Source organism: Pimephales promelas, chromosome 3 (genome assembly GCF_988280905.1).
Source record: "Pimephales promelas chromosome 3, fPimPro1.hap1.1, whole genome shotgun sequence".
NCBI classification, from domain to species: Eukaryota; Metazoa; Chordata; class Actinopteri; order Cypriniformes; family Leuciscidae; genus Pimephales; species Pimephales promelas.
The window spans coordinates 18,575,603-18,601,871 of NC_142771.1; the positions used below are offsets into that span (position 1 = coordinate 18,575,603).

Sequence of the window (26,269 nt, forward strand, 5' to 3'; positions counted from 1 at the left end):
TACAGTTGGTTTGGTCACATCATTACAAATAAGTGTGAAGTCATTGTGTGTAAACGGTGACAACTGTGTTGTAGTTGTGTTTAACTTTCGCCTACCTGTGTTTAGCATTTTGAAACATAAGTGCATCACAGTGCGAAATGTGTTTTAGTGAGTGAGGATGTTTTTAGAGATTTGAAAAAAAAAAGAGTGCATGAGATTTGCAAACAGTGTTTTAACCACCTGAACTTGTTTAATGTTTTACAGAAAGAGTGATTTATTCGACAAATTGGTTTAGGCTATTGCTTTAGCAATTCAGAAAAACTGTAAACGTTGCCCTTATCAAGATGGTAGATTCCCAAAGCCACTCTTCACCGGAAACACACGGCACAGCATTTTGACCTTCCTTCCGGTTCGCTCCCGCCCCACGTAGCCATTTTGCGTTTCCTGGACAAAAAAGGGGGCAAGACAGAAAGACAATCAGACACAGAATAGATTTAGTGTTCAAATCATATCTAGAATCAAAAGTGCGGATGTAACTGTGCAATATGATAGGCGCTGGAAGGGGCGAGCAGGTACACCAGCCGCGGCCCGTATTCCAAGTGGAAACAGTTGGCTAGCTGGCTAACGAGCCGTTAGCGAGAGAGTGAGATAAAGACTTCATATACACATATAGTTTTAGGACATACATGCGTATACAATTATACTCTTCTGCACGCTAGAAGGTGGACGTTGGTAGAAAAAAATGGACCGTGTGTTGATTTGAAACGTCGCAGCGGGCAAAAAACAGCAAACGCCACAGTTTTTTGCGGAGGAAGCCGGATAACTGTTTATTCACAGGGAATAAAGAGGAGGATCGCAGCACGCCACGGTAAGATTTAAAAGATTTTGCGTTTGAAACCCAATCGTGATTGTGAGACTTGTATAGCTGGATAAGACGGGTACACTCGGACTTTTTGTTGTTGACAGACTTGAGCCTGTCATGAACTAGCCGGACATCTTCAGTCATAACAATATAAGTAAGGGTTTGTACTATGGTCATTACTCTAAGTCGTTGCATGTCTCTCAAAGCCTAGTGAGCTGCCTATCCAAGAGGCATCAGGAACATTTTTTTATTCTATTTCTTCAAAATGCTTTTTCACTGGGAATTTTAGATACAGCCGGATTGTTTCTATTGTTTAGTTTCCCCCTTTCCAGCAGAACACCGGAAACTGACTGTGCCCCCATCCCCTTAGCATTTATACAATAGTATGCAACTTAACGACACGCTTGACCATTCATTCAGTCCCGAGGTCAACAAAACTGATCCACACTACACAGTCTACTGGAAAAGTATTAGTGTGAAAGGTGTGTTTCAACTGCACAAACACATTATAGACTTAAGTGCACTCAATGAGTGGAAGGAACAACATTACTGGGTACCATTTAAGTACAGTAATAGCACATTAGGGCATGTTTAATCAATACTTTGTTAGTAGACTGTTAAGAGGAGGACCTCAACGATGCTGTAAAAAGTGAAAGTGAAAGCCAAGTATGGTATTGGTAAGGTAACCCATGTTCTGAATTTGTCATCTGCATTTAAACCATTGAAGTTTGTGGACATATGTCAGGAGTAGTGACTGAGTAGTGAACACACTCCTGGAGCAGTGTGGATCTATTTTGCTGTGGTGCCCTGGGAGCGAATCAAGGTTCAGTGACTTGCTCAAGGACACCTCAGTCATTTTTTGCCTCATTGAGAATATCGAACCCACAACCTTCGGTTTACCAGTCTGACTCTGGTAACCCATTATGCCATGACTGTAGTTCTCAATCCTGGTCGGTGCACAATGCACATTGTGGATGACACACCCAGATCAAGTCTTTGAGCATCTACTTTTAAGCTGAAGATATAAATCAAGTGGGCTTGAAGGGTTGGCCTAGTACAACCAAAAAATGAAAATTTTACCATAATTTACTCACCCTCATGTCATTCCAAAACCTATAAGACATTTGTTGGTCTTTGAAACACAAATGAAGCTTTTTTGTCCTTTTGAAAGTCCATTAAACCGAAACTTGATTCAAAACGATCATAAAACATTATTTGATCCAAATTAATCAAGCAGTTTAATCCTCTGTAGAATTTAAGTGCTCTGTAGAATTTATTCATCTATACAAATTGATTAATAGTTTTATAAACTTCTTGAGTCATCACAGGTTTGGTTGCGTTGCGTGCATTTTCATTGGAGTGACAGAAATCATTGATTGCATTAAAAAATATCTTCATTTGTGATTCATAGAAAACGAAAGTCTTGAGGGTTTGGAACAATATGAAGGTGAGGAATTCGACAGAACTAAATATGAGACTTCCATAATGTGCCGTTTGATCAGGATTGAGATTGTTGTAAAAAGTTGGTTTATGGGTTGGTGGTTAGCAGCTGTGGTTTTTCCCTCAGATCTTGCGTGAACCGGCTTTCTTTAAGCGGGAAATGCGAAATAGACTTCGCAAATCCCATTGACCCCCACCACCCTGTAATCATGCTGCTGGAAGCACTGGTGGTCATCCACAGAGCTCGGATGACATATATGCTTTTCCTTCATTACAACAACCAGAAAGATGTCTGTGCTGCTAAAAGCTTTGGCACTCAGGTGAAGCTGCGCAGTTGCTTGTCTCCCGTGGTGTGATTGAGTCACTGTCTGTTTTATTGTACAGGGGTGTCTGGTTGAAGCATTATATTTTAATCTGAGCATCCCTTCCAGAGTTGTTTTCTGAGCTGACTGTCCCAGATCCCAAGACATGTTTGCTGGGAACTGCTGTTTCTCTCTTTGTGTTGTCCATGTCAAAATACTGTATTTAAGTTGCTGGCGTAAACTGAAAATCCACCCTGTCTGTTTTTCTAAATGTTTGTAATTTATCATTGTGTAAACAATTCACAATTGTCCCTTTTTAAAAAAAAAATTGACCTTGTAATGCATCAAAATATCATAGCTGGTCCTTCCAGCGAAAATGACAGACTTCTCTCTTGTCATTTTAGTCCACATAAACTCCACTCCTGCAAGCTTATCTGCCTTTATTTGCAACACCGACATCTTAAATTCCAATCAACAACAGATGCATGGAACTGACTACCTGCCCTTCATATTCAGTGTCCCATATACTCATTAGTCAGCTGTAAAAATGAACTCTAAAGAGGAGCATTTGAATAAATGTATGCAACACATTACACATTTTTTTCCTTTATAAAAAAAAAACCTTCAATTTTTAATGAATGTTTGAATAAATATTACCACATTTACATGTTTATATTTCACAAATTGGAGTAGAAATATGATTTTTATTCTAAAGTTAGTATTACAATTTCATTAATACAAACTTCCTCGAGTGTATTAAGTGTTTGTATACAAAAATCAGTTCATTGTAACCTTAATTATTATATACCAGCTAACAAATTATATTGAATATAAGCGTCATCGAATCGAAGCTTGTCAATGGAAATCTGATTGAATCGTAAAATTTGTGGAAATACCCAGCTCTATTATGGCGCTTTTCGACTGCTGGTATGGCTCAGTACGGTTCAACGTTGCTCACTTCACTTTTCCACTGCGCGGTACGACTTGTTTCGCTTCAGTTAGTACCACTTCAAAGTGGGTGGGAATGGGATTATACCTGTGGAAAAGCTCCATTATTATGTTAGATCATGGGGTTACATATTTAATTTACCTGATTTAATACAGATATTTGTTAACAGTTTAGTGTTTGTTTGTGATTTTTATTGTTCTGCAACAGACTCAATTAATTCAGGGATGGATGGAGATTCAGTGCAGAGAATTGGTTGACTTGTATTTGTGTTCTTATAAAAGCTTTGAGCCTCAGGAGCCAGTGAAAACATCAAGATAACAATAAAGAATCTCAAATAATTGTCTCCACCTGTCTGATAAGCAAACTGATGTAAGAATGTCTCCAATGTGTCTGTTTCTGGGTTGTTGTTGTTTTTTTATCACTGTGTAAATGGGCTGCATCAACTAGCCAGTAAAGATTCAGATCAGATTTCAGGATCGATTATCATCATCAGAGCATAGGAGATGCTTCATCTGGCCAGTTTTCTCTCAGCTGCTTTGACTTAGCTGTTGTTTTTCTTTGGACTACTTGCACAACTACTTCCGTGTTTTACTTTATCACAACTTGGGAGTTTCCGGTAACAGCAGTCATAAATGCATATGCAAATGATATGTTCTTTACTTTTTTTTTTATCAAAGTGTGTACATTTATGGATTTGTGTTTGGATGTGAGTGTGATGGTCGGTTTTTCTTCACAATAGTTGGCAATTCGAACTTTGAACTAACAGTATCGGATCATGAGCATGAAGAAGATGAAAAAAGGAAGGAACGAAACATCTGATTTTGAAACCCATCATCCAACCAGGGCAGATTACAGCATCTTTATTAATGCGCTGCACAGAGTCGCAACTTCTAACTGGGTCACAGACTATAGTGTGCTGCAGATGCCAGATTGTGGCATATAAGCCAAGCCAGAGAAGAGATGAAAGGAGTTTACAAGTTTAGAGTGGCATTTTGACACTTGGTTCAATTTTTGGAAACCACTTTCACCCCAAACAAACAAACCTTTTTTTTCTTTTCTTTTTTTTAATGCCATTTACTCCCAATTTGGTGCTCTAAAATACAGCAAAAAAGTAATATTGTAAGAATATTCTAAATTTATTACAGTTGACTTCTATTTTGATATGAATCATTACAGTTGTCTAATTTAATATAGGCTACTTTTAAATGTAATATATTCCTGTGATGACAATGCTGAATTTCCAGCAGTCTAGTGCTGTCAAAATGGCTGAAAAATCAAAAATGTCTCCGGTTACTAATCAAATAATTCCCATCGATCGTCGAATCACGACTGAACGCTTGCACACAGCTAATCAAACAGCGAACACTGTGGCTAACGCATGTTTCCGCCTCTCAGGAAACCTAGGTTATGATTGTAACCGGAGACGTTCCCTTTCGAGAGCGGTAACTCTCGATTACGTAGCAACGTTGTGGGAACTGTTACTAACTGTGAGTTAGTAACAGTCTGTAATCAGTCTGAGTGGAGCAGTCTGTTAAACCATGTATTACTAATCCTGAGCCATTTTGATAGTGGGTTCGAACCCCGTGTTGCATGAGTGTAAATATTGTGTTGATTCCTCTATTATAGGGTTGGTGATGGCGCAGTGGATAAGACGCATGCCTTTGGTGTGAGAGACCAGGGTTCGAATCCACTGTTAGACCCTGAGCAAGACACTTAACCCTTAGTTCCTCCAGAGGCGTGCAACCTCTGACAGATATAGCAATTGTATGTCTCTTTGGATAAAAGCATCAGCTAAATGAATAAATGTAAAATGTAATAAGGAAAGTAAGGACAGAAACATTAAAATACTGAATCTAGTCGGAGAGAACTGATTTTTTTAAGCCCTAATTAAAATAGAAGCCCAGACTGATGTCTCATTGAATAGGTGGCCTTTTGAGAAGTTCCTTGACTCAATTCCTTGTTTTTGTGATGTTGCAGATAAACCAAATGCAACAGGATTGCTTATTTAGCATTCATGCATAATTATAGTTACCAGTTCTCTCTCTTTTTATTTTTCTCTGTCTCAGGAGCCAGTCATGCCTGCCAGTGTGCGTACTGGGACCCTGAAGGACTCAGAGGTGTCTGAGCTGTTCTACAGAGATGATCCTGAGAAGCTCTTCACTGATCTCCGGGAAATCGGTCATGGCAGCTTTGGAGCTGTGTACTTTGTGAGCAAACCATGCCAATAATTAGCTATGGATGTGCTTGTACGTCTGTCATAAGGCTCTCTATATGACTGCATTTTTTCTCTCAGGCTCATGATGTGCGTTCCAATGAAGTTGTGGCCATCAAGAAGATGTCGTTCAGTGGCAAACAGTCCAATGAGGTCAGGATCAAAATATAACTTGTATCTCAACAGTATTGAATCAGACAGTGCAAACTCATTCATGAAAACTAACTGTTTTTTTGCTACTGTTCTCTCTCTTGGCCCACAGAAATGGCAAGACATCATAAAAGAGGTGAAGTTCTTGCAGAAGCTCAGACACCCCAACACCATCGAATACAAAGGGTGCTACCTCAGAGAGCACACAGCATGGGTAAGTGCATGTGCACATGCGTGTGAGCGACGTGTTTGTCTGATGTGTGCTAATGTTGTCTGTCTCTCCTGTTAGCTGGTGATGGAATACTGTCTAGGATCAGCCTCTGATCTTTTAGAGGGTGAGTAGTTCATTTGTACCCTTCCTCACATCCTCCCTTCTTACAAAATAAAGCTGTTGTGCTCTCCCTCGGCTGCCCTGTCTTACATTAGAGGTGTCCATTTGTTTTCGCTGTGCTGTATTTGTACCATCATCAGTTCATTGGGAAACATGCAGGCGTAAATATTGTAATCGTCAGATTTCTATTGTGATATTTTCCCACAGTGAAGTATTTTCTTTTTATCCAACAGTGCATAAAAAGCCTCTTCAAGAGGTGGAAATAGCTGCTATTACCCACGGTGCACTTCAGGGCCTCGCCTACCTTCACTCTCATAACATGATACACAGGTGAGAACGCTGACCCTTTCTTTCAATTTCTGTTCTTATTTTTACACCTGCTCGCTTTGAGATGTTTATTTGGCTGTTCTTTTGAAATGCCAGCTAAGTTTTTTTACTCTTTTGTCAATATATATATAAAAAAGATTCACTGCTGAAAGATGGACATATCCTCATTTCTTTGATTTTCTTTTTCCAGAGATGTGAAGGCAGGTAATATTCTGCTAACTGAGCCTGGTCAGGTGAAGCTTGGAGATTTTGGCTCTGCCTCAATAGTTTCTCCCGCCAACTCTTTTGTGGGTACACCTTACTGGTGAGTTGTAAATACAATTGATTGTTTGGTTAAAGGCACAGTATGTAAGTTTTGCTGCTAGAGGTCTCTTGTTCAAAACAATAACAATGGTGTAGCTTGATGACGTCATGAAGGAGTGTGGAATCATGGCAGTTGACGTCTTCACCTCCACTGCCGATGGAAAGCAATCTAATGGGAGAAATGATGTTCATAGATGAGCAAATATAATAATGTTTTATAAATTTACTGAGCTGGTCGGGGGCCGAGGGCCATGGTAGCCGAACGAGGCCGATGATGTGAATGCTAATGAGAGACAGATCCCTGCGCAACACACCAGTATCGAGTCCCATGGAGGAGCGCCGGAGCTTTTATTGTTCATTTTACGATTAAAGTTACGAAAAAAATGTACTCCGCCTCCCTCCCTAAAATAATTCCCCTTTGGGGATTAATAAAGTATTACTGAACTTGACATCCAGTTATGTTTGATCACTTTGAATCACATTATTTTATTTCATTCTAATGAAATGAAATTACTACTCATACACGTCACTATATTTGCAGAATTAAAACTGTGGGGTTACGCAGCACTGTTTTAATTGTTCAAAACAATTATACTAAAAATACATTTGAGTATGTTAAATACTTTTAAGAGTGTTGAAAGTTATGTTATTACTCTAATTGTTGCACATTGCAGTAAGATAGATCGATATTAAAATATCATAATAAAAGCTGAATGTTCTTTTAATAAATGAGCATGAGCGAGTAATTTTAGCATTTTTATGCTTTATGCGCCGAATAACAATACACTACTGTTCAAAAGTTTGGGGGCAGTAAGATTTGTTTTTTTAAAGACATGACTACTTTTAAAAAAATATATTCCAGATAAATGCTTTTTTTGTAAATGTTTGATTCATCAAAGACTCTTAAAAACTATTACAGACTAGAGCAATGACTGTATTAGCGTTCACACACCAGCGGAAACACAGCGACGTTGTCTGCCACTTTCTAATTAGTTTAACTTGGTTTAGGCGGCTTGGATTCTGAAGGGCTGTGAAGGTTTTTTTAATCACTCATTAGCTGGAGAAAAAAAATAATAATTATGAAAGTCATTCCAATATTGTGGCATTATTGTTATAGTTTTGGTGTGGATTACCACATTCTCATTCAGAATATTTTTTATTTTATACATTCAATAATTTAAATAATTCTTTAAACTTTATATTTATTATTCTTGGTTTGAATGGCTATTGTAAATTATATTTCCTACTATTATTATTTTTTTTTTACTGTATTTTAATTTTGTCACCCCAAACTTTTGAATGGTAGTTAACATAGTAATAAACAATTATATTTACCTAACATGATGTCATTTACAAAGACATTTTAAATAGAGACGAACACCTCAGAGACTTCCAATAGGTTTCTGAGTGACAACAGTAATAAATCTCACAATCAGATTTTTGGACTGAACCACTCACCTAATTAGGTTACATTAGTTTGCATGAATTGGCCCTTTCACTTCTAACACCATTCTGTTCTGCTAAAATGTAAATCTGAGATACTATTAAAATGTTTTAACACTCATACTTTCAAGTCATGACAGGGATTGCAAAACGAGTCTTAGAACACAACCTTTAGGAAACATAACTGCCAAATAAAAAGTATGATTTAAATAGTCCCATTTGAGTTTTAAATGATTAAAATGATTGCAACATTCACTATGTCGGCCATAATATTGGTCCATAAATGGTCTACCACGTGAACTGAGAGGGACCTGCATTGACAATATTAAAGTGTCTGTGCAGTAGATTGTACTTTTATATCTTTCAAGGGAGCAAAGAAAGTGTTGTTTATCACGATCCCCTCTCATGTTTAGGATGGCTCCAGAAGTGATCCTAGCCATGGACGAGGGGCAGTACGACGGGAAAGTGGACGTCTGGTCTCTCGGCATCACCTGCATCGAACTAGGTTTGTGATGTTGAAACTCATCCATGACTTTCCACCTCCCACTGACCTGAAACTTAGAGCCATCTCGAGTATTAAGGATTTATTTAGGCCAGCGTGTTTCTGTGCTTGCAAGTCTGTGTTTTGTCGCCGTCTTTTGCTTGGGAATGGGATTTGGGTTTTAGTGTCTAAGCTGCTTTGGGTTGTCCGCTAACTTCTACTCCTCTTTCTCTTGTTCTCGCCCAGTCTGTACGTTTCCCTTAAACTCCTAGCCTTTTCATTTATTTACTCATATACCTCTCATTGTCTATTTCATTGTAGTGCACTAATTCTGGTCTCATTCTTTTATTGTGAATTATATTTTTTTTTTTGTGTGTGCGTGCACTGACTTTAAATTTCTGTTTGTCTTTTTGTCTAGCTGAAAGGAAGCCGCCCTTGTTCAATATGAATGCTATGAGTGCCTTATACCACATTGCGCAAAACGAAAGCCCTGTCCTGGCGTCAAACCACTGGTAAGAACTTTGTTCTACTTTCTTTTTTTTCTGCCTGTTTGTCTTATTTAACTGTTTGTTTTTTCTTTTTGTCTCTGTTTGGTTTTGCATTGTTCTCTTGCATTTGCAATAAATTTATTTGTTTTTCAGTGTGTGGGTAAACTGACATTTTTATTAGCTGTTAGGCCGTGTGTCAACCAAAGCGTTTTTTCACGTGCCTGGTGTATGTTTTCAATGGGACTGGCACGTTTTTAAAACACCATGAGCATAACGAGGCGCTGAGCGTTTTTTTTTTCATGCTGAAGCACCATGCACCCGGTATTTTTAACTGGTCGCCGGGAGTTGAAAAATGTTCAACTTTGGGTAAAGTGCAGTGCTCATCACTGTCACTCTTTACTCAGCCTTCCAATCACAGTAGAAGAGGGGCGGGACTAATATTACACCGACCAACTGTCACAACTTTCTTTCTGAAAAGTAAATTTTTAGTATGAAAAACGAATAATCTGCAAAATCAGTATCATAGCAACGAAACATCTCAACAGAAAAAACACTGAGCTGCCAAAACGCTCTCAAGCGCCCGCAGTTAGGCGTTTTGAGCAGAGCGTCTAGCGTTTTCAGCTGGCTAAAAACACTTTGGTGGACACACGGCCTTAAATTAGTAGCTCAAAGTATAATACTAGTAATTTAGTTATACAAATTTAGTTAATTTTGAACATTGGATCTTCATTTTAACAATATTGAGACATGGAGGTAATATAAATAATAATACTAAAAACTAATAAAACTTAATAAATGGCTTTTTTAAAATTGTTTTTAAAATTTCCTTAATAGAAATATTTGGTGAGGAAAAACATAGGACACCTCCACATTTAGTTATTACTTAAAATGCAAACTTTTTTCTTGTCAATTTAATTTTAAAATGGTCAAATGGTGTGCATGGGGTACATGCAACTCCGACAAAAGGTTCCCTAGAGTCTGGGCGTCGGTTAACCCTTTTCCCAAGCCACATCTCAACCGAGATACGCGTCTGATCTGGATTAAGTTATGTGGTAGACCACAACACCAACTAAACGTGGATGAATTAAACAAGTATGTCTACATCTGCTCCAAGTCAACAGCGTATTTGAGCAAATCTTTAAAATCTCTAATGTAACGTTAGCCTAAAATTAGAAAAACGTTAACGTTAGCTTCTAGCTGCGTTGTACATCATGTCACTTCGCTTCATTATTGTATGTGTACATAACTGAGATAACAAATGTTAGCAATGTTGTGCTGAATGATTCATGTAAATACTGTAGCACCAAACAGTGATGGCAACGATTACTGTGGATGTGAGTGTGGTTAACTTTACTTTTCTCTCTCCTTTTTTTAAATGCAGGTCGGACTACTTCCGTAACTTTGTGGACTCTTGTCTTCAAAAGATCCCTCAGGACAGGCCTACCTCAGATGTGCTGCTCAATGTGAGACTTGAACACACACTCTTCGACTCTTCATTCACTCTTTCATTTACATGTTCTCTCGTCCCTTGTTCTCTGATATGTTTGAAATAGCCTCTATTATTCTGCACTGTTCCAATGGAATATAGAAATGGCTTCTGTTGGAATGTCAAAAATTGAAAAAGATTTCATGGCAAAATGAAGTATTGCAAGTACTCGCCCTCATGCCGCATTCATCTTCGGAACACACTTTAAGATATTTTAGATTTAGTCCGAGAGACTTCTGCCCCTCCATTGAAAATGTATGTACGGTGTACTGTCCTTGTCCAGAAAGGAAATAAAGACATCATCGAAAAAGTCCATGTGACATCAGTGGGTTAGACTGTTTTGAAGCATCGAAAATACATTTTGGTCCAAAAATAACAAAAACGATATCTTTATTCAGCATTGTATTCTCTTCCGGTTCTTTTGTTGAGTTCATTTTGACAAAACCGGTCAGATCGAAGTATTATTGTGTTTTTGGTTAAGTAATTGTTTAACATGAATCTTTTTTTATTATTTTGGAACAAACGGGTCTCTGTTTAAGAATGCCGGCTCGCAGCTGCAGGTTCCGCTGCTTTAGAGCACATACGTCTTCACGTTTAGCCTGACCGAACCTCCATTTTAACTGTCACATCTTCTTGTAACATCTCATTGAGGAAAAACACGCTGTATTTTTGTATTTTCATTGCATTTTTAAATTATAAAAGTTAAATAAATAATGAATTTCAATATAAAAATCTTAATGATTAATTGATAGACGATCGTCTAAGAAAATTTAATTGAATGCCCATCCCTAATGCACTTTGATGGACTTCAAAACAGAAACGGCCATTCACTTTATATAAAGCTTGGAAGTCATTATAAAGCTTGGAAGAGCCAGGACATTTTTTAATATATATATATTTATATATGAAGAGTTCAGATGCAAAAGCCTCTAAATGCCATTTGAAATTTTCTTCTAAAATGACAATTTTTATCAAGCTTGTATATTTAAGTTCAGTAATTTCACTTAAATGACTATTAATAGGTAATCTTCATTGCCATTTAAGTGAAATTACTGAACTTAAATATACAAGCTTGATAAAAATGATCATTTTAGAAGAAAATTTCAAATGGCACTTAGAGGCTTTTGCATCTGAACTCTTCATATATATATATATACATATATAAAACTCCAATTATATGAGTCTTCAAGAAGAATGTCATATACACCAAGGCTGGCTTGAGGGTGAGTAAATCATAGGGTAATTTTCATGTTTGGGTGAACTATCCCTTTAAACACTTCCAGTGCTATTAGTAGCTCACACTGGATTCCTAGTTAATCCCATTTTAATCTGTAGTCCAGTATGTGTAATATTAAGCTTTTATTGTATGTGACAAAATGGGCAATTAAATCATGAATAGCAATTATTTGTGTGACAAATGTAACCGGTTATTCCGCGTAACTCTCTCATCCACGTTTACACACGCTGAGATTGAGTCATGAAGCTCATCTATATAGCTCTGTGATTCACAACATGTGTTCCCTTCACAGCACCATTTCCTGTGTCGAGAGCGCCCTCATTCTGTAGTGATGGATCTGATCACGCGCACCAAAGACGCTGTGCGAGAGCTGGACAACCTGCAGTACAGGAAGATGAAGAAGATCCTGTTTCAGGAAACCCTCAATGGCCCCACACAGGAAGGAGGAGAGGAAGAAGAGGTACATCCAAAGGCTTGTCAACCTTTGTCTTTCTCTTCTTTGATCCTTCTATCTACTTCAGCCCATTTTCTGCTCTTTTGTTATATTGTTCTACACTACAGAAAATAGGAAAAGATCATGACATGTTTTCTTTGGGATTTGTGTGTAGGAAGCGGATCAGTACCTCCTGCAGACAGGCACGGTGAACAGTATGGAGAGCTCTCAGTCTGTGCCCTCCATGTCCATCAGCGCCAGCTCCCAGAGTTCCTCAGTCAACAGCCTGGCCGATGGCTCGGACGACAGTGCTGAGATGGCCATGATGCAGGAGGGAGAACAGACTGTCACGTCTAACAGCTCTATTATACACCGCCCCACTGTACGTAATGACAGCGCGAGAACACACGATCCTCAAAAATGTACCTTTCCTTGACTAATTTGTTTTTGCTCATCCAGACGCGCGATAATATTTATGACGATCCTTATCAGCCGGAGATGGAGTCGCAGCAGCCGCCGTCGTCGGCCGCTCGGAGGAGGGTGCACAGAAACCGAGACCATTTTGCCACCATCCGCACAGCCTCACTGGTGAGCGTTTGACTGACCTGCAACTCAGAGTCTTTTTTTTGTTGTTGTTGATCTGAAGTTGGGATAGACAACCTTCCCTCTCCCTATCTTTCCAGGTGACCCGTCAGATTCAGGAGCATGAGCAGGGCTCAGCTCTGAGGGAGCAGATGTCCGGGTACAAGCGCATGAGGAGGCAGCACCAGAAACAGCTGCTGGCTCTGGAGAACAAGCTCAAGTCTGAGATGGATGAACATCAGCTCAGGCTGGACAAAGAGCTGGAGACCCAGAGAAACAACTTTGGAAGTGAAGCAGACAAGCTGAGTAAGAAACATCAGGCCATCCTGGAAAAAGAGGTAAGGGGTTTAAGAAAAATTATAATGATGATATTAGTCTTGTGATGTGCAAGAATAGGACTTTTAGGTAAAAGATGTTTAAATATAATCTCTGATTTAAATCAGATTCACTATCAGAAAGGGAGTAGAGTTAAGTAAAAACACTTTTTTTTCCAAGTTAAAAAAAGATCTAAAGCTTTTTTTATTTAAGAAGTCTATTTCTCAACAAGACTGCATTTATTTGATCAAAAATACAGTAAATCGATAGTATTGTGACAGTTAATAAAAGGTATTATTATTAACTTTTCTATTTAAAGGAGCTAAACGCAAGTCTCTGAGTTTTTGCAGAACTACGCCCCCTCTGGCGACAAGCGAAACTGCAACCAGAGCTGTGCGCGTTCATGGAGGAACACACACACACATACGCACGTTTGCACGAGTTGTTCATAACCTAAGGAGCATTAGCCGCACACTGTGCGGCACACATCTTTTGTTACAGTCATAATGAGGTAATACAGTAATAAATCTGCAAGTCATTTAAAATATATGAAAGGAAAGGCATTCGAGTAAATTACACACTTATGTGTGTGAGAGGGGGAAACGGGGGTAGTAGAAAACTTCGGTTTTTGTTTCCATCTATCTCCCTGTGCTTACTGTATCCACTTATGATTGAATCATTATGGAAACACGTTCAGTTATCACTTTGTATAGGACCCGTTTGAGCCCGAGAGCAGACCGGAGATCTCTCCGTTTGTTGAAAGCTTCCCGATGTTGACTCTCGTCTTATTCCGACGCCTGGCACTGGACAGACTGAAGTTTTATTTTCTTTGTCTCACGCGGAGTTTGCATTGGGGTTTGGAATGAACTACAAGCCGGTCTCTTTCCGCGCCATATACAGATATGAAGTGCACGTCACCGAAAGCAACAGATATGAGCTGGATTTTATTAATCATCGGCTAATTTCAAAATCAGCAAAGACAGCAATAAGAGAGATCGGCAACAGGCCTGGTAGGATCATTTCATTTCTTTACTTTTAATGAAGATGGTAGTGTTAAGCGTCTGCGACTTACTTTCACTTTGATTTGCGATAGATTGCGGCGCGCCCCTGGTTTGATGAACGGGCTCAGCTACTCATCTGAGGTGATGCGCGTCGTCATATATGACTAAAATAACATGACATAACCAGATGCATTTACACTTGTCCAGTTTCGTCTGCAATGCGGCCTAGACCACGTCCTCATGAGCGATCGGATTCAAATCCGTCTCTAATGCGTTTCGGACGGCATTTACACCCTGGTCTTTTCACGATCGAATAGCTATCCGATCACAGAAAACGCATGAAGTGACCAGGTGTAAACAGCCCCTTTGAATCCATCGTCTACTTTTGTGGAAAGCTGACTAGAGTTGTCTTCTCTGATACGGCGGCGAATAGCTACACGAACCTGCCAGACATAGCCAGGCGAGCGCGAACGCGCATGACGTCACGCCCAGTCTCAGATTCGAGCCCGAATCCCTCTTATATATTTCACTGTACAGGATTATAGAGGCGATCGCAGTGATCAAAGAAGGGCTCATTCAGCCCATCAGGCGATTGTTTAAGCATGTGTGGGTTAGAAAACGGCTATTTTTAACATGAAAAGTTGCGCAATGCACCTTTAAATATATTTTCTTTCTGTTATGGCAAAGCTGCATTTTCAAAAGCCATTGCCTCAGTCTTCATTGTCACATGATGATGTTTCAGGAATTATTCTAATATGCCATTTTTTTTCAAGGAACATTTATTTTGTCATATTTTTGTGGATTTTTGTTTTAGGATTTTTTGAATTTGTGACAATGTCTTGACTGTCCCTTTTGATCATTTTGCAACCCTGATGAATAAAAGTTATTCATTAATTTTCTTTTTTTTTTTTTTAATCAAACTGACCCCAGACTTTTGAACATTTGTGTATGTATGTATTTATATGTATTATTAGTGTTGCTTATACATATTTATCTGGTGTTTTTTTTTTTTTAAGATTAAAGCTGCACAGACGGAAGAGAAGAAATTTCAGCAGCACATTTTGAACCAGCAGAAGAAGGAACTCAACGGCCTGCTGGATTCACAGAAACGGCAGTACAGGCAACGCAAGGAGCAGCTGAAGGAGGTACACCCTCAAATAATCCACTCTATGCAGAGCTTCATGATTATGAATTCAGAGTGACTGTACTTGCAGAATATTCATCAACCCCATTACCTATCTTTAACTTGTTACATACTCCATTTGTTTGATGGTCGCTTCAATCCCCTGTACCAGAAAAACGACAAAATTGACACGGCTCAGTGGAACGAAAAAAGACGAGTCGAGAAATAGATGTATTTTTTAAAAGTTTAACTGATTTTAACTTGAGTGCTGTGTTTTTGGAACGCTGTACTATACTCTAGATGCTATGAGAACAACGGTTATGCTCGTAGTGGTTTACATAGAAAAATAATGGAAAAGTACCTCATTGGAATGGAAAAATACGTTCCGTGTGAACGGTCGCTAACCCTGCACTCTGTCTAACATAAAGGGAAAATTCCATACGTATTCCAAATCCAAACAAAATATTTACACAAATTAAGAGTAAAAACAAAATAATAAAAGTAACATAAAAGAACAATACGCTTAGCATTCACACGCTCTCTTACAGTTACATGTTTACATGAGAAAAGTCCCTAAAACAGTGGTACTTGTCCCCAAGGTGTATGTGAGGTGACGGTATGGGAACAAAATGAGTTTTGACGCTCATTTAATTCTGTCCTACATTAAAATAACATTAAAACCAAGATTGTGTTTCTAACAGGCAAAAGGCAGTTAATGCAAGGCATCTAATCAGATTACCTCATCTATTGCGGTCAAAACGATGATTGTGTGCAGAGGATGCTGTCTGTTCGCGCTTCAATGCTGCTGTTCTCGACAAATTAGGCCTCCTTTGTAAAAGTGGGAGTACTAGCATAAAGGACTAGACATTCTGTGCATAGAGATTGGTTTAAGACTCAAACTCTTCATTACAAAAACATCCTGTCTTCTAGTTTTTCATTTTTATGTTTTTTCTAAACATTCACACAATTGCAAACGTGACATTTCAACAAACAAGGGTAACATTAAGTGATGTACATTTTAAACAGTATTGTTTTCTCTTTTTCGCAACGAAATGAGTTCCAACAAAGGCCACAGCAGAACCACAACACACAGCAGTGTTTAGTTGAACGAATCGTTCTTAAGTCAACGACTCAATTACCCATTCATAAATACAGCCACTTGCTTTGTTACTGAATAAATGAAAGAATGACTCTGACTCACTTTTTTGGGAGCCACTGCACTAAAAGATCACAATTCTTGATCAGACAAAAAGAGTGGAGCCCAATAAGCAGCCTGCGAAAGCGAGATAGAAAGAAGAGAGCAAGTGTGCAACACATAACACGCCAAATATGTAGTGTCATTCTCCCCAAAGAATGTATTACAAATACTTCCACACACGTAACACTTTCTTTTACCACCCTAAAATCCTTCCCCATGGCAACAGGAGCTGAATGAGAACCAGTCCACACCGAAGCGAGAGAAGCAGGAATGGCTGGTGAGGCAGAAGGAGTGTATGCAGCAGATCCAGGCTGAAGAAGAGGCTTCTTTATTACGGCGACAAAGGCAGTATTACGAGCTGCAGTGCAGACAGTATAAAAGGAAAATGCTGCTCGCGAGACACAATCTGGAGCAGGACCTGCTTAGAGAGGTGAGACGCGACGAGATGAGTTATTGTGTGCTTTCCCTTTCTTTGCTTTCTAAATCACTTTGTTGTGCTTTTATCTATTCATCTCTTTCTATGCATAATCCATCCTTTTTGGTTTTTATTTGTCCCTGTAGGACCTGAATAAGCGTCAAACCCAGAAGGATCTGGAGTGTGCTATGTTGTTGAGACATCATGAGTCCACTCAGGAGCTGGAGTTCAGGCAGCTAGCACTGGTTCAGCGTACTCGGGCCGACCTGATCCGAACGCAGCACCAGAGCGAACTGGCCAATCAGATGGAGTATAATAAGCGGCGTGAGCAGGAACTCCGTCAGAAACACGCTGTGGAGGTCCGCCAGCAACCTAAAAGCTTAAAGGTGTGGATTGCTTTTTTTACGCGCTTGGTGGGGTGTTTTTGCCCCATTTTGATTTTACGTTCTTCACATGATGAGAATAATAGTGCATCATATTTGTTGCATAAATTCAAATTGAATTGAATTTTAATTTAAAGGGCATTCTGAATTCAGTTCTTAATGCCACATAACTCTTGTTGTACACCAATTGATTTCTGTTTAGAAAATACTAATTTTGGCAGCTGCAATGATAAGATTCATTCCACAAAGAGCTTCTGTTAAACCCAACTGTCTAAGTGGCCATGGCCCTACACCTGATGAAACGTTCCCGTGATGTAAAAACACACCACGGTGCATGTACCTTTGCGTAATTTGTTTTTGTCTTCAAAATGGAAAAACAAAGAAACCGTTTTATCTTATGTGACCCTTCTCATGAACATAAGCCGCTTTCTGACCGGAGGGATTTTTGCAGTTCCTAGAACCTAACATTCCTATAAACCTTTTTTTCTTGTGTTCTGACTGGACTAAGTTGGGAATTTTTTTTTTTAGTTCTTCGAACCGTAGTTCCTACAACTACTGTACAAATATATATATATATATATATATATATATATATATATTATTTTTTTTTATTGAAAACAATATTGGCATATACTTTAGTTTTTAATTTTACACTAACATTCACACTTTGACAGTGTTACATGGTGTAAATATTATTTGCTCCATCAATAAAAGGGTGAAAAAATACTTTGTCACACAAACAGCCCTTTATAAAGGGATCAAAACAGGGCGGTACAAAATAAAACACATTGACACATTTTGTACTAAACAAAATGTAATAGCATGTGAAAAAAAACTACAAAGGTTGCTTGGCCAAAAAGAACGTTAATCTTGCGATTAAAAAAAATGACACTGTTAAAATGGGTTTGTGTTAACACCATTAATTTAACTGACTATGTATTAATTGATGTAACTTCCAAAGAAATGTCACAGGCACACAGACTGGTGTTTCATTCCTGAATGAGTCTGAGTCTTTGAACAAATCTGTTGTTGATTGAGTGATTCAGTGACTTCTATAGACAGCCACTTGATTTTTATTCCTAAATAAATCTGCGTTCTGACATTATTTTCATTACATTATGCAATTGCTGTGTAAATGCATTTCCTGCCCCAGCATTAAACTATAAATGCATCTAAAACCAACTTCAGATGGAGCTTCTTTGCCACTTCTTTAGTGCAAAGATTACTTGTTGATACAGATTTAATTGATGACAGCCTATAGTGTCCTATGATTCTAATTTTACTGTCTCAATTTAAGAATTTAACTTTTAACATTACATAAATATTTAATAAGGTTAGAATTTTTTTTTTTTGTTGATAAAAATAGCCATTGAAAATTAATTTGAAGGGCAAATATTTTCCCTCATAGGGAAAGTTAAATTCTGACAGGGGTGGCAATATATGTAAAAATACTCTTCATCTCTTGCTGTATAGGTCAAACTGTTATTTAAAAAAGTGCATTTGAATCGATACTGGTCTGCGCTTCAGATCAATATAGCCTAAATCCATCTGTCCAGCACATCGTGCAGCCTTGCCACAGATTTTTATAGTAGTTCAGCTAAATAAAACGGGCAGTGTACCAAATATGTAGGCTAGAGCTGCATGTAGGCTGTGGGTGCAGATGCAAAGTAAATGAATATTTATGAGATGAACTAATTTCATGGCACGCATTGGTGATTTTATGTCTAAACAGAAGAAAGCCTTGTCTAAGACTCTGCCCCCAGTACGGTTTGTCAAGCCATTCATTAGTCTGCTTGTTTGAGCAGTGTGGTGGCAAACGAGATGAAATTCAGTTGCAATACGGATGATGACTATTATTCTGTTGCGTAAAACTGATGAACAACTGATGACAGCATGGTTTTAAGTTTAATTGACCAATTAGTGGAAAGGTGCGTTTCATTGCCTGCCATGTAGAGATCTAATAAGTGTTTTATTGTGTGTCCATTTGGTGAATTAGATGAATTGTGTGATGAAAACATAAAAATATAAAAAAAAAGCCAAGATTGGTTTATTCATGTTCAAGAGAAAGGTTGAATATGTGATCAATGAATGTTTTTGTCGTTTTTCTGTTTTGAAGACAGTTAAAAAACAAATTATCCGAAGGTGAAGGTTTTTTTTAATGGCGACTTGCAGTGTCTTGAGTGCTCAAATATGTTTCTTGTTTTTGTTCTCTCAGACGAAAGAGCTCCAGATCAAACGTCAGTTCCAAGACACCTGTAAGATTCAGACACGGCAATACAAAGCCCTGCGGAACCACCTGCTGGAGACCACGCCCAAATCAGAGCATAAAACCGTACTGAAGAGACTCAAAGAGGAGCAAACACGTAAACTGGCCATCTTGGCCGAACAGTACGACCATTCCATCAGAGACATGCTGTCCACACAGGCTGTGAGTAAGGCAAGGAACGACCATCTTTAATGCTTTTTTTTTTTTTTTTTTTTTTACTGGTGTATACTGTCAAACTGATGCATACATTTACATGCATGGGGCAGTTTCAACAAAAATGGACAAGAAGCAAAATGTCCAAATCATGTTTCACCCCAAAATCAAAAGAATCATTTTTTGATTCTCAGTGGGATATTCTTGTTTTTTTTGTTTTTTTTTTAATCTGCATAAAATAAAGGCAGTTAACAAATGCTATTAATAAAATAAAAAATCGTTACAATAATTTAAAAATGAAAAGACAAATCTAGTGGGCCTTAAATAATTCAGTATCTCCTTTTAATTTTAAGATGAAATATGATGGGGAATGTTTTTGACTGGTTTTGGGAGATTTGGCTACTTATAATTAATCAACAGATCTAAGTCAGACCTAAATCTCATTATTGGCTGCTTCTCTACTGATGTCACGCCTTTTTGTTTTCCCTCCAGTTGCGATTGGATGAGACGCAAGAGGACGAGTACAGAGCACTGCGCATGCAGCTGCAGCAGGAATTGGAGCTGCTAAATGCCTATCAGAGCAAAATAAAGATGCACACAGACACACAACACGAGAGAGAGGCCAAAGACCTGGAGCAGAGGGTGTCTATACGGAGAGCTCTTCTTGAGCAGAGGGTGAGAGAGAAATTGAGTGAATATTAGTGATGAATGTTTTATGATGGCTCTGTTCTAAAACTTGATGAGCTGCTGTAATATTTAGAGTACCTTTTAAAAGTTAGGGATCTTTTAGATTTTTCAGAACGGATGCATGCATTTTATCAAAAGTGACAGTAAAGACATTTATAATGTATTAAAAGATTCCTATTTCAAATAAATGCTGTTCTGTAAAAAAAAAAGTATCAAGGTTTCCACAAAAATATTAAGCAGCACAACAATATTGTTAAAAAGACTGTTTTCTTGAGCACTAAATCAGCCTATTAGAATGATTTCTGAAGGATCATGTGACACTGAAGATTGATGCTGAAAATTCTGCTTTGCTATGACAGGAATAAATTACATTTTAACCCCTTCACTGTCACCCTCCTTTTTGAGAGTAGGGGTTAAAATGCACTATTCAAACTTAAATGATTGTAATTCAAGAATGCTTTGGAATATACACCCAAGTTTGGTCTTGTTTTAAAGAAAAAACACTCAGCATATTATATAAAAAATGAAACTATGAAAAACTTATGGAAGTTTAAATTTACAGTAAATCAAATATACTGTACTATATATATATATTTTATTTTATATAAAATATATATTTTACAAAATATTTTTACTATAAAATCAAAGCCATAAATCTAACCAAGTTATGTTCAAAATTTGAAGTTGATATCACAAAAAATTCCCATTCAATTTTGTTTTAGCGTAGTACCAAAAATAGCCACCGGGTGCCATTGAATTTAGATACATTCTATACATTCTGCTCTGTTCAAATATCAATTCTGTCACAAAATTTGGAACATTGAGACACAGACCTTTCTGTCAATATGTGTTTTGTCAAGATTAGATTGTTTTTATTATATTATATTATATATATTATAATTATGTTTTTTTTATTGAGAAGTACTTGATTATTTGTTTTATTATAAACTTTTAGCATAAAAACTGAAGTTTAAATGATTAAAAGCGGGTGCATCGACTTTTTGTGACAAAGGTCAGACCTCCTGTTATGATGCTGATTTTTGAGGTGCCATAAATTGTTTTAAATTCCCTTGTCATTAATTCATCAATTTCTCTTCCTACATAATCTTTAACACAAAACAGGGGTAGAATATCTATTTAGAAGTGTTAAACCTTTCCAACGATATATAATTAGTCATAATTCGATAAGGATTTAATAGAAATATAGCGAGATTCTATTAAATCCTCCCGATACCCGGGACGTGACAGTTAAGAAGTTAAAACATTAAAATAGAGCAAGTATTGGACTTATTGTATCAAAAACATTTGTATCATATTGCATCTAAAGCAGAATCCTAATTGAGAATTGACCTTTTTAGTTATTGTTTAAAATGCTTTACATAGGCAACAACTCCTTGTTCAAATAGGACAAAAACACCGGAAACTCAACTCGAAACTAATTTCAGTAAGCTTACCCTGATACTATAATGAGCGTCAAAAGACATGCAATGTGTCTTCTAATTTGTTCTCTTTCTGTCACCCTTTTGTTTTTTTTTTGTTTTTTTCAGATCGAGGAGGAGATGTTGTCTTTGCAGAACGAGCGATCAGAGCGAATCCGGGCTCTGCTCGAGCACCAAGCTCGAGAAATCGAGTCCTTTGACTCGGAGAGCATGCGTCTGGGCTTCAGTAACATGGCTTTGAGTGGAATCCCTGCTGAGGCTTACAATCAGGGCTACCCCAACCCTCCTTCCTCCGGCTCTGGGGGCTGGCCGTCCCGTCCTGTGCCTCGTTCAGGCAGTCAGTGGAGCCATGGCGTCCAAAACTCAGCGGCGCCGCCCTCCTGGCGAAGTCAGAACAGTACAGCCGGGTTCAGCCGAGCGGAGCAAATCTCCAGCCGGGAGAGAGATCGAGAGAGGGATTTAGAGGGAATGGGTGCCCGTGGCTTTCCGAGCTCTCGCTCCTCGGCCTCGTCGTCGTCGTCATCGCATCATCACCTCCGCTACATGCCGCAGCATTACCACCACCAGAGTACACCACACCTGTACCGCGACAACCGAGAGAGGGAGTGGGGAGGTGGTGGTTCAGGAGGAGGTGGTCACCACTCCTCTTCATCCTCCTCTCATGGCCACTCGCATCACATTTCTTCCCATGGCTCTTCCCAATCCCTTGCTCTCCTCCCTCCACCTCCTCCTCCTCCACCCATCTCACTTTCCACATCTTCTCCCCAGTCCTCCTCCTCCTCTTCCTCCTCTCAGAGTGGCTATGGTGGAAGGGGCGAGAGCCTGGCTGTGAGGGGCCCCAGCCTAATGGCTCTGAGAAACAGTCCAGGACCCCTTCGGAGAACCGCCTCGGGCGGAGGTGCCGGTGGGTCGGGCGGGGACGGAGGTTTGAGTCGGAGTACATCAGTGACGTCGCACATCTCCAACGGATCCCACCTCTCCTACTCTTAGAAAGTCAGACTCTATAGGAAGTCTCCTAGAATGTTTAGCGGGCTTTGTTTTAGCAGGGGAGAAAAGCCCTTGACGTAGCTCGTTTAGGAGGTAAACGGAGACGTATTTAGATGACAGACCGAAGATAGATCTCAGGATTTCCGAGGGATAGTGATTCGGGAGGGCTCAGGGTTTAGATCGGGAACAGAAACGACGAGATGTACTGTTACAGGAGCAGAAAGCTCTACTGTTGAGTGTGTGCGTGGGAGGGAAAGGATGAAAATAACACAAGTGGTGCCAATGCTGTAGATCGGGCTCATCCTTAACTGGTCCATTTTAGTTTTATTTTATTTTATTTTAAACGGTCAGACAGACCCATTGAATTCTGCTCTTTCATGTCCAGGAATTTTCTTGCACGTCTAAAGGTTTAAGATTTGAATTTTTTACAGAAATTATTTTATGCTTAATCCTGGTTCATGTTAAGCTGAATTCATTTTGTGCAATTTTTTTAAAAGAATAATTTGCCAAAAATGAAAGATCTGTTATTATTTACTCACTCTCTCATGTTGTTGCAAACCTTACATACTGTTATTTTTTTCATTGAACACAAAAGTAGAGAGTTTTTGGAGGATCTTTTAAGCAGCACTTTTCTATGCAACAAGAGTTCTTAAGACTTTTGAATGTTTGAGCAGATCATAATTAATAGTACATTCATTCATCCAAAAGCATCTTGGATTTTCATGCGTCAGAACCAAATGTAGATCACTTTGTATTTTTTTTTAGCTATGAACCAGCATTATTTGGAAAAGAGCTGCTTTAAAGGGAAAGTTTACCCCAAAAAAATGAAAAATCTGTCGTCATTTACTCGCCTGCATGTCGCCCCAAACCCGTACGACTTACTTTTTTCTGTGGAACATTCTTTAAACATTCTTGTTTTGCTGCAGAAAGTAAGTCAGGTTTGACATGACAGAATTTTCATCTTTTAGCTCTTTCTAATATCTCTGTGTTTTGCAGATAAATAACAAAATACAGGTTTAAAACGACATGAGGGTGAGTGAATAATGGCAGAATTATTCATTGACTCTGAGCGTCTCTTGAGTTTGAGCCAGAGGATGAGTCCTTCACAATTTTACTGCTAGCGAGCGAGTCGGATGCAATAGAAGGTGCTGTAGCATGTGCAAAAACTTGTGGGAGGGAGAAGAGGTGCAAACTGAGGAACTAAAAGGGTGATTGAACTGATTTTTTTGTGTGTAATTATGTAGATAGTACTAAAACAATACTAAAAGAACATCAATCACTGATGGGTTTTAAACTGTACATTTGTATTTGAGTCAAGGACGGGAGGCAGTTTTTTATTTTTATTTTGAATGATTTTCGCATTCTGTGTTCTTTTATTATTTTAAACAATGCCACATGTTATACTGCCATCTAGAGGCTCAACTGACCTAAAGCAACTCCGCCCACTGTCCTTATAAGGGCAAGCTGCCATTTAAGATGTGTTTGGTTTAGGTTTAAACTGGGCTGTCATTCAGTGTCTGTTTTTAGCATAGGTGTGCTAAGATTACTTTTTAAAAAGAGATTGAACCTGGCTAGGTGAGTAAGCCATCTCCTGTAAATATGATGTACATGTCCATAAGAGAGTTTGGTTACAGGTTTCTGTGCATGAGAGTGATGTACTGAGACCATTTGTATACAAACATACACAACAGATGTTTATATGACTTTAAGTATATGTGTATAATACATCTCCTGTGGAAGGGTTGACGGGGAAAGTCATCAGGTTGTTTTCTGTTCAACTCTTTTGATCTATAATGTACTTATACAACGTGTGTATATACAAGCACTAACTCTTATTTAGGGTAATAATAATTTTGCTATGTGAATTGGAAAATGGGTCATAAAAATAGATACTGTCATTATTATTACACCTACTACTACCACTGCAATATTTGTGTTGTACACTAATTTTTCTTGTTACAATTTCTTTTTATCTCTTTTTTTAAAGACAGGTTTTTTTTTTATCAATGCTTACCACTAGGTGGGAAATGTTGGCAGTGTGACAGTGAGAATTTCGAGTCTCGTTTTAGTTTAAAAAATCAAAAAAGGACTACCTATCCCCAGCATTCCTTGTTGCATCTCAGGCTAGGAGTCTTTTGTGCAGTGCTTCGTCAGGAGAGTAGTATTTTAGAGCCAGTATTAAACTTGTACAGAACATTTTAAGAGATTTTAGCTGTATAGAACATTTCTAGATGACTGTAAAGTGTGTCAAACACCACCCCCCACCCCCACCCCACCCTTTCTCCCTCCATCTTATTTTCTGGAATGCACTACTTTTGTTTTTGCTTACAAAATTTGTATGTATAAAATGGACACAAAGTAACACAAGCTGTTTACATTGACAACCAAAATCTCCAGCATACCCTTAAGAACATGGTGAGAGATGAAGCTAGATTTTGCCAGTTACGTTGTTTTTTTTAGTTTTGAAAACCCGAAATCTTTTGTGCTCCCACACTGCCAGCTCTCTTTAGACACCAGCGTTCACTGGGACTCTCCCTTGGCCTCCTGAACCAAGGAGACATGCAGTACCTCACTTCCCTGTGCCTGGCCAACCTTTTTCAGTGTTCACGTCACATCGCCTCCCCACCCATCACCACTTTCCCTTATGTCCTTTCTTGCTTGGTTACTAACATCAATGGACAGAAGAGGAGAAAACAATCCTCAGCCCTTCTGTAACTCTGGGCTATCATATAATGTGTTTACAGCAACACATGCTGGATTCTTCTTAGTGTATCCTCTTTTAGGGGGTGTTTCAGTATCTGGTGGTAGTAACTTGAGGTAAATCTATGAAATTACTTTCATCATCCTGCAGTGTTTAAAGGACTGGAGCTATAAGGATGCAAAGACAATTGCTGTTGCAGATGTGTGGAAAAGTGTGTAGCCTGCGCTGAAATGTATTGCAAAATTGTGATGTTTGAAAGGCTGATGGAGAGCATGGTTGTTCAGGGAGCTCAGAAAAAAGGCCAAATTACATTCAGGTGAAATGATTACAGGAGAACTCTTTAACACATGGGTTATAGAACTTGTACAGAAAATGATTAACGAGTCATTAAAAAGGATACAAACAAAAATTACCTTTCCTGTGTGATCTGTCTGGACTAATGCACACCTTGCTTTCAGCACTTCTAGCCTGTTTTCTGAATGAGGAGAATGTGCATCATGTCCAGAGAGGAAAGACAGTTTCCATAGAGACAGAGGCCATACTAAGTGGAAATCACTGGTTGCTTACAGGGAAAAAAAAACACGTTTGTTCTGGTG

General features: G+C 38.6%; 1 protein-coding gene across 2 annotated transcripts; it reads left to right on the forward strand.

Annotated features, from left to right (window-relative positions):
• Positions 1–387: 387 nt before the first annotated feature.
• On the forward strand, positions 388–25,951 carry taok2a (TAO kinase 2a). 2 transcript variants are annotated; one of them, XM_039685782.2, is made up of 20 exons: positions 388–847; positions 5,599–5,739; positions 5,826–5,897; positions 6,007–6,108; positions 6,184–6,229; positions 6,459–6,555; positions 6,743–6,856; positions 8,712–8,803; positions 9,198–9,291; positions 10,649–10,730; positions 12,283–12,450; positions 12,599–12,805; positions 12,883–13,011; positions 13,107–13,343; positions 15,338–15,466; positions 16,869–17,072; positions 17,204–17,443; positions 19,656–19,877; positions 20,352–20,534; positions 22,094–25,951. In XM_039685782.2, the coding sequence occupies exons 2-20, from the start codon at positions 5,608–5,610 to the stop codon at positions 22,973–22,975; spliced, it is 3,432 nt and encodes a 1,143-aa protein (XP_039541716.2). In that variant the 5' UTR covers positions 388–847; positions 5,599–5,607; the 3' UTR covers positions 22,976–25,951. The 2 variants fall into 2 exon arrangements, with proteins under 2 accessions (XP_039541716.2, XP_039541717.2); XM_039685783.2 differs by having other exon boundaries at positions 19,656–19,868.
• The last annotated feature ends 318 nt before the right edge of the window (positions 25,952–26,269 follow it).

Coding starts and splice junctions, on each gene's coding strand:
- taok2a (XM_039685782.2), top strand. CDS start 5,608: ATGCCTGCCAGTGTGCGTACTGGGACCCTGAAGGACTCAGAGGTGTCT. Junction 15,467..16,868: donor GCAAGGAGCAGCTGAAGGAG/GTACACCCTCAA, acceptor CCATGGCAACAG/GAGCTGAATGAGAACCAGTC. Junction 19,878..20,351: donor CCACACAGGCTGTGAGTAAG/GCAAGGAACGAC, acceptor TTTTCCCTCCAG/TTGCGATTGGATGAGACGCA.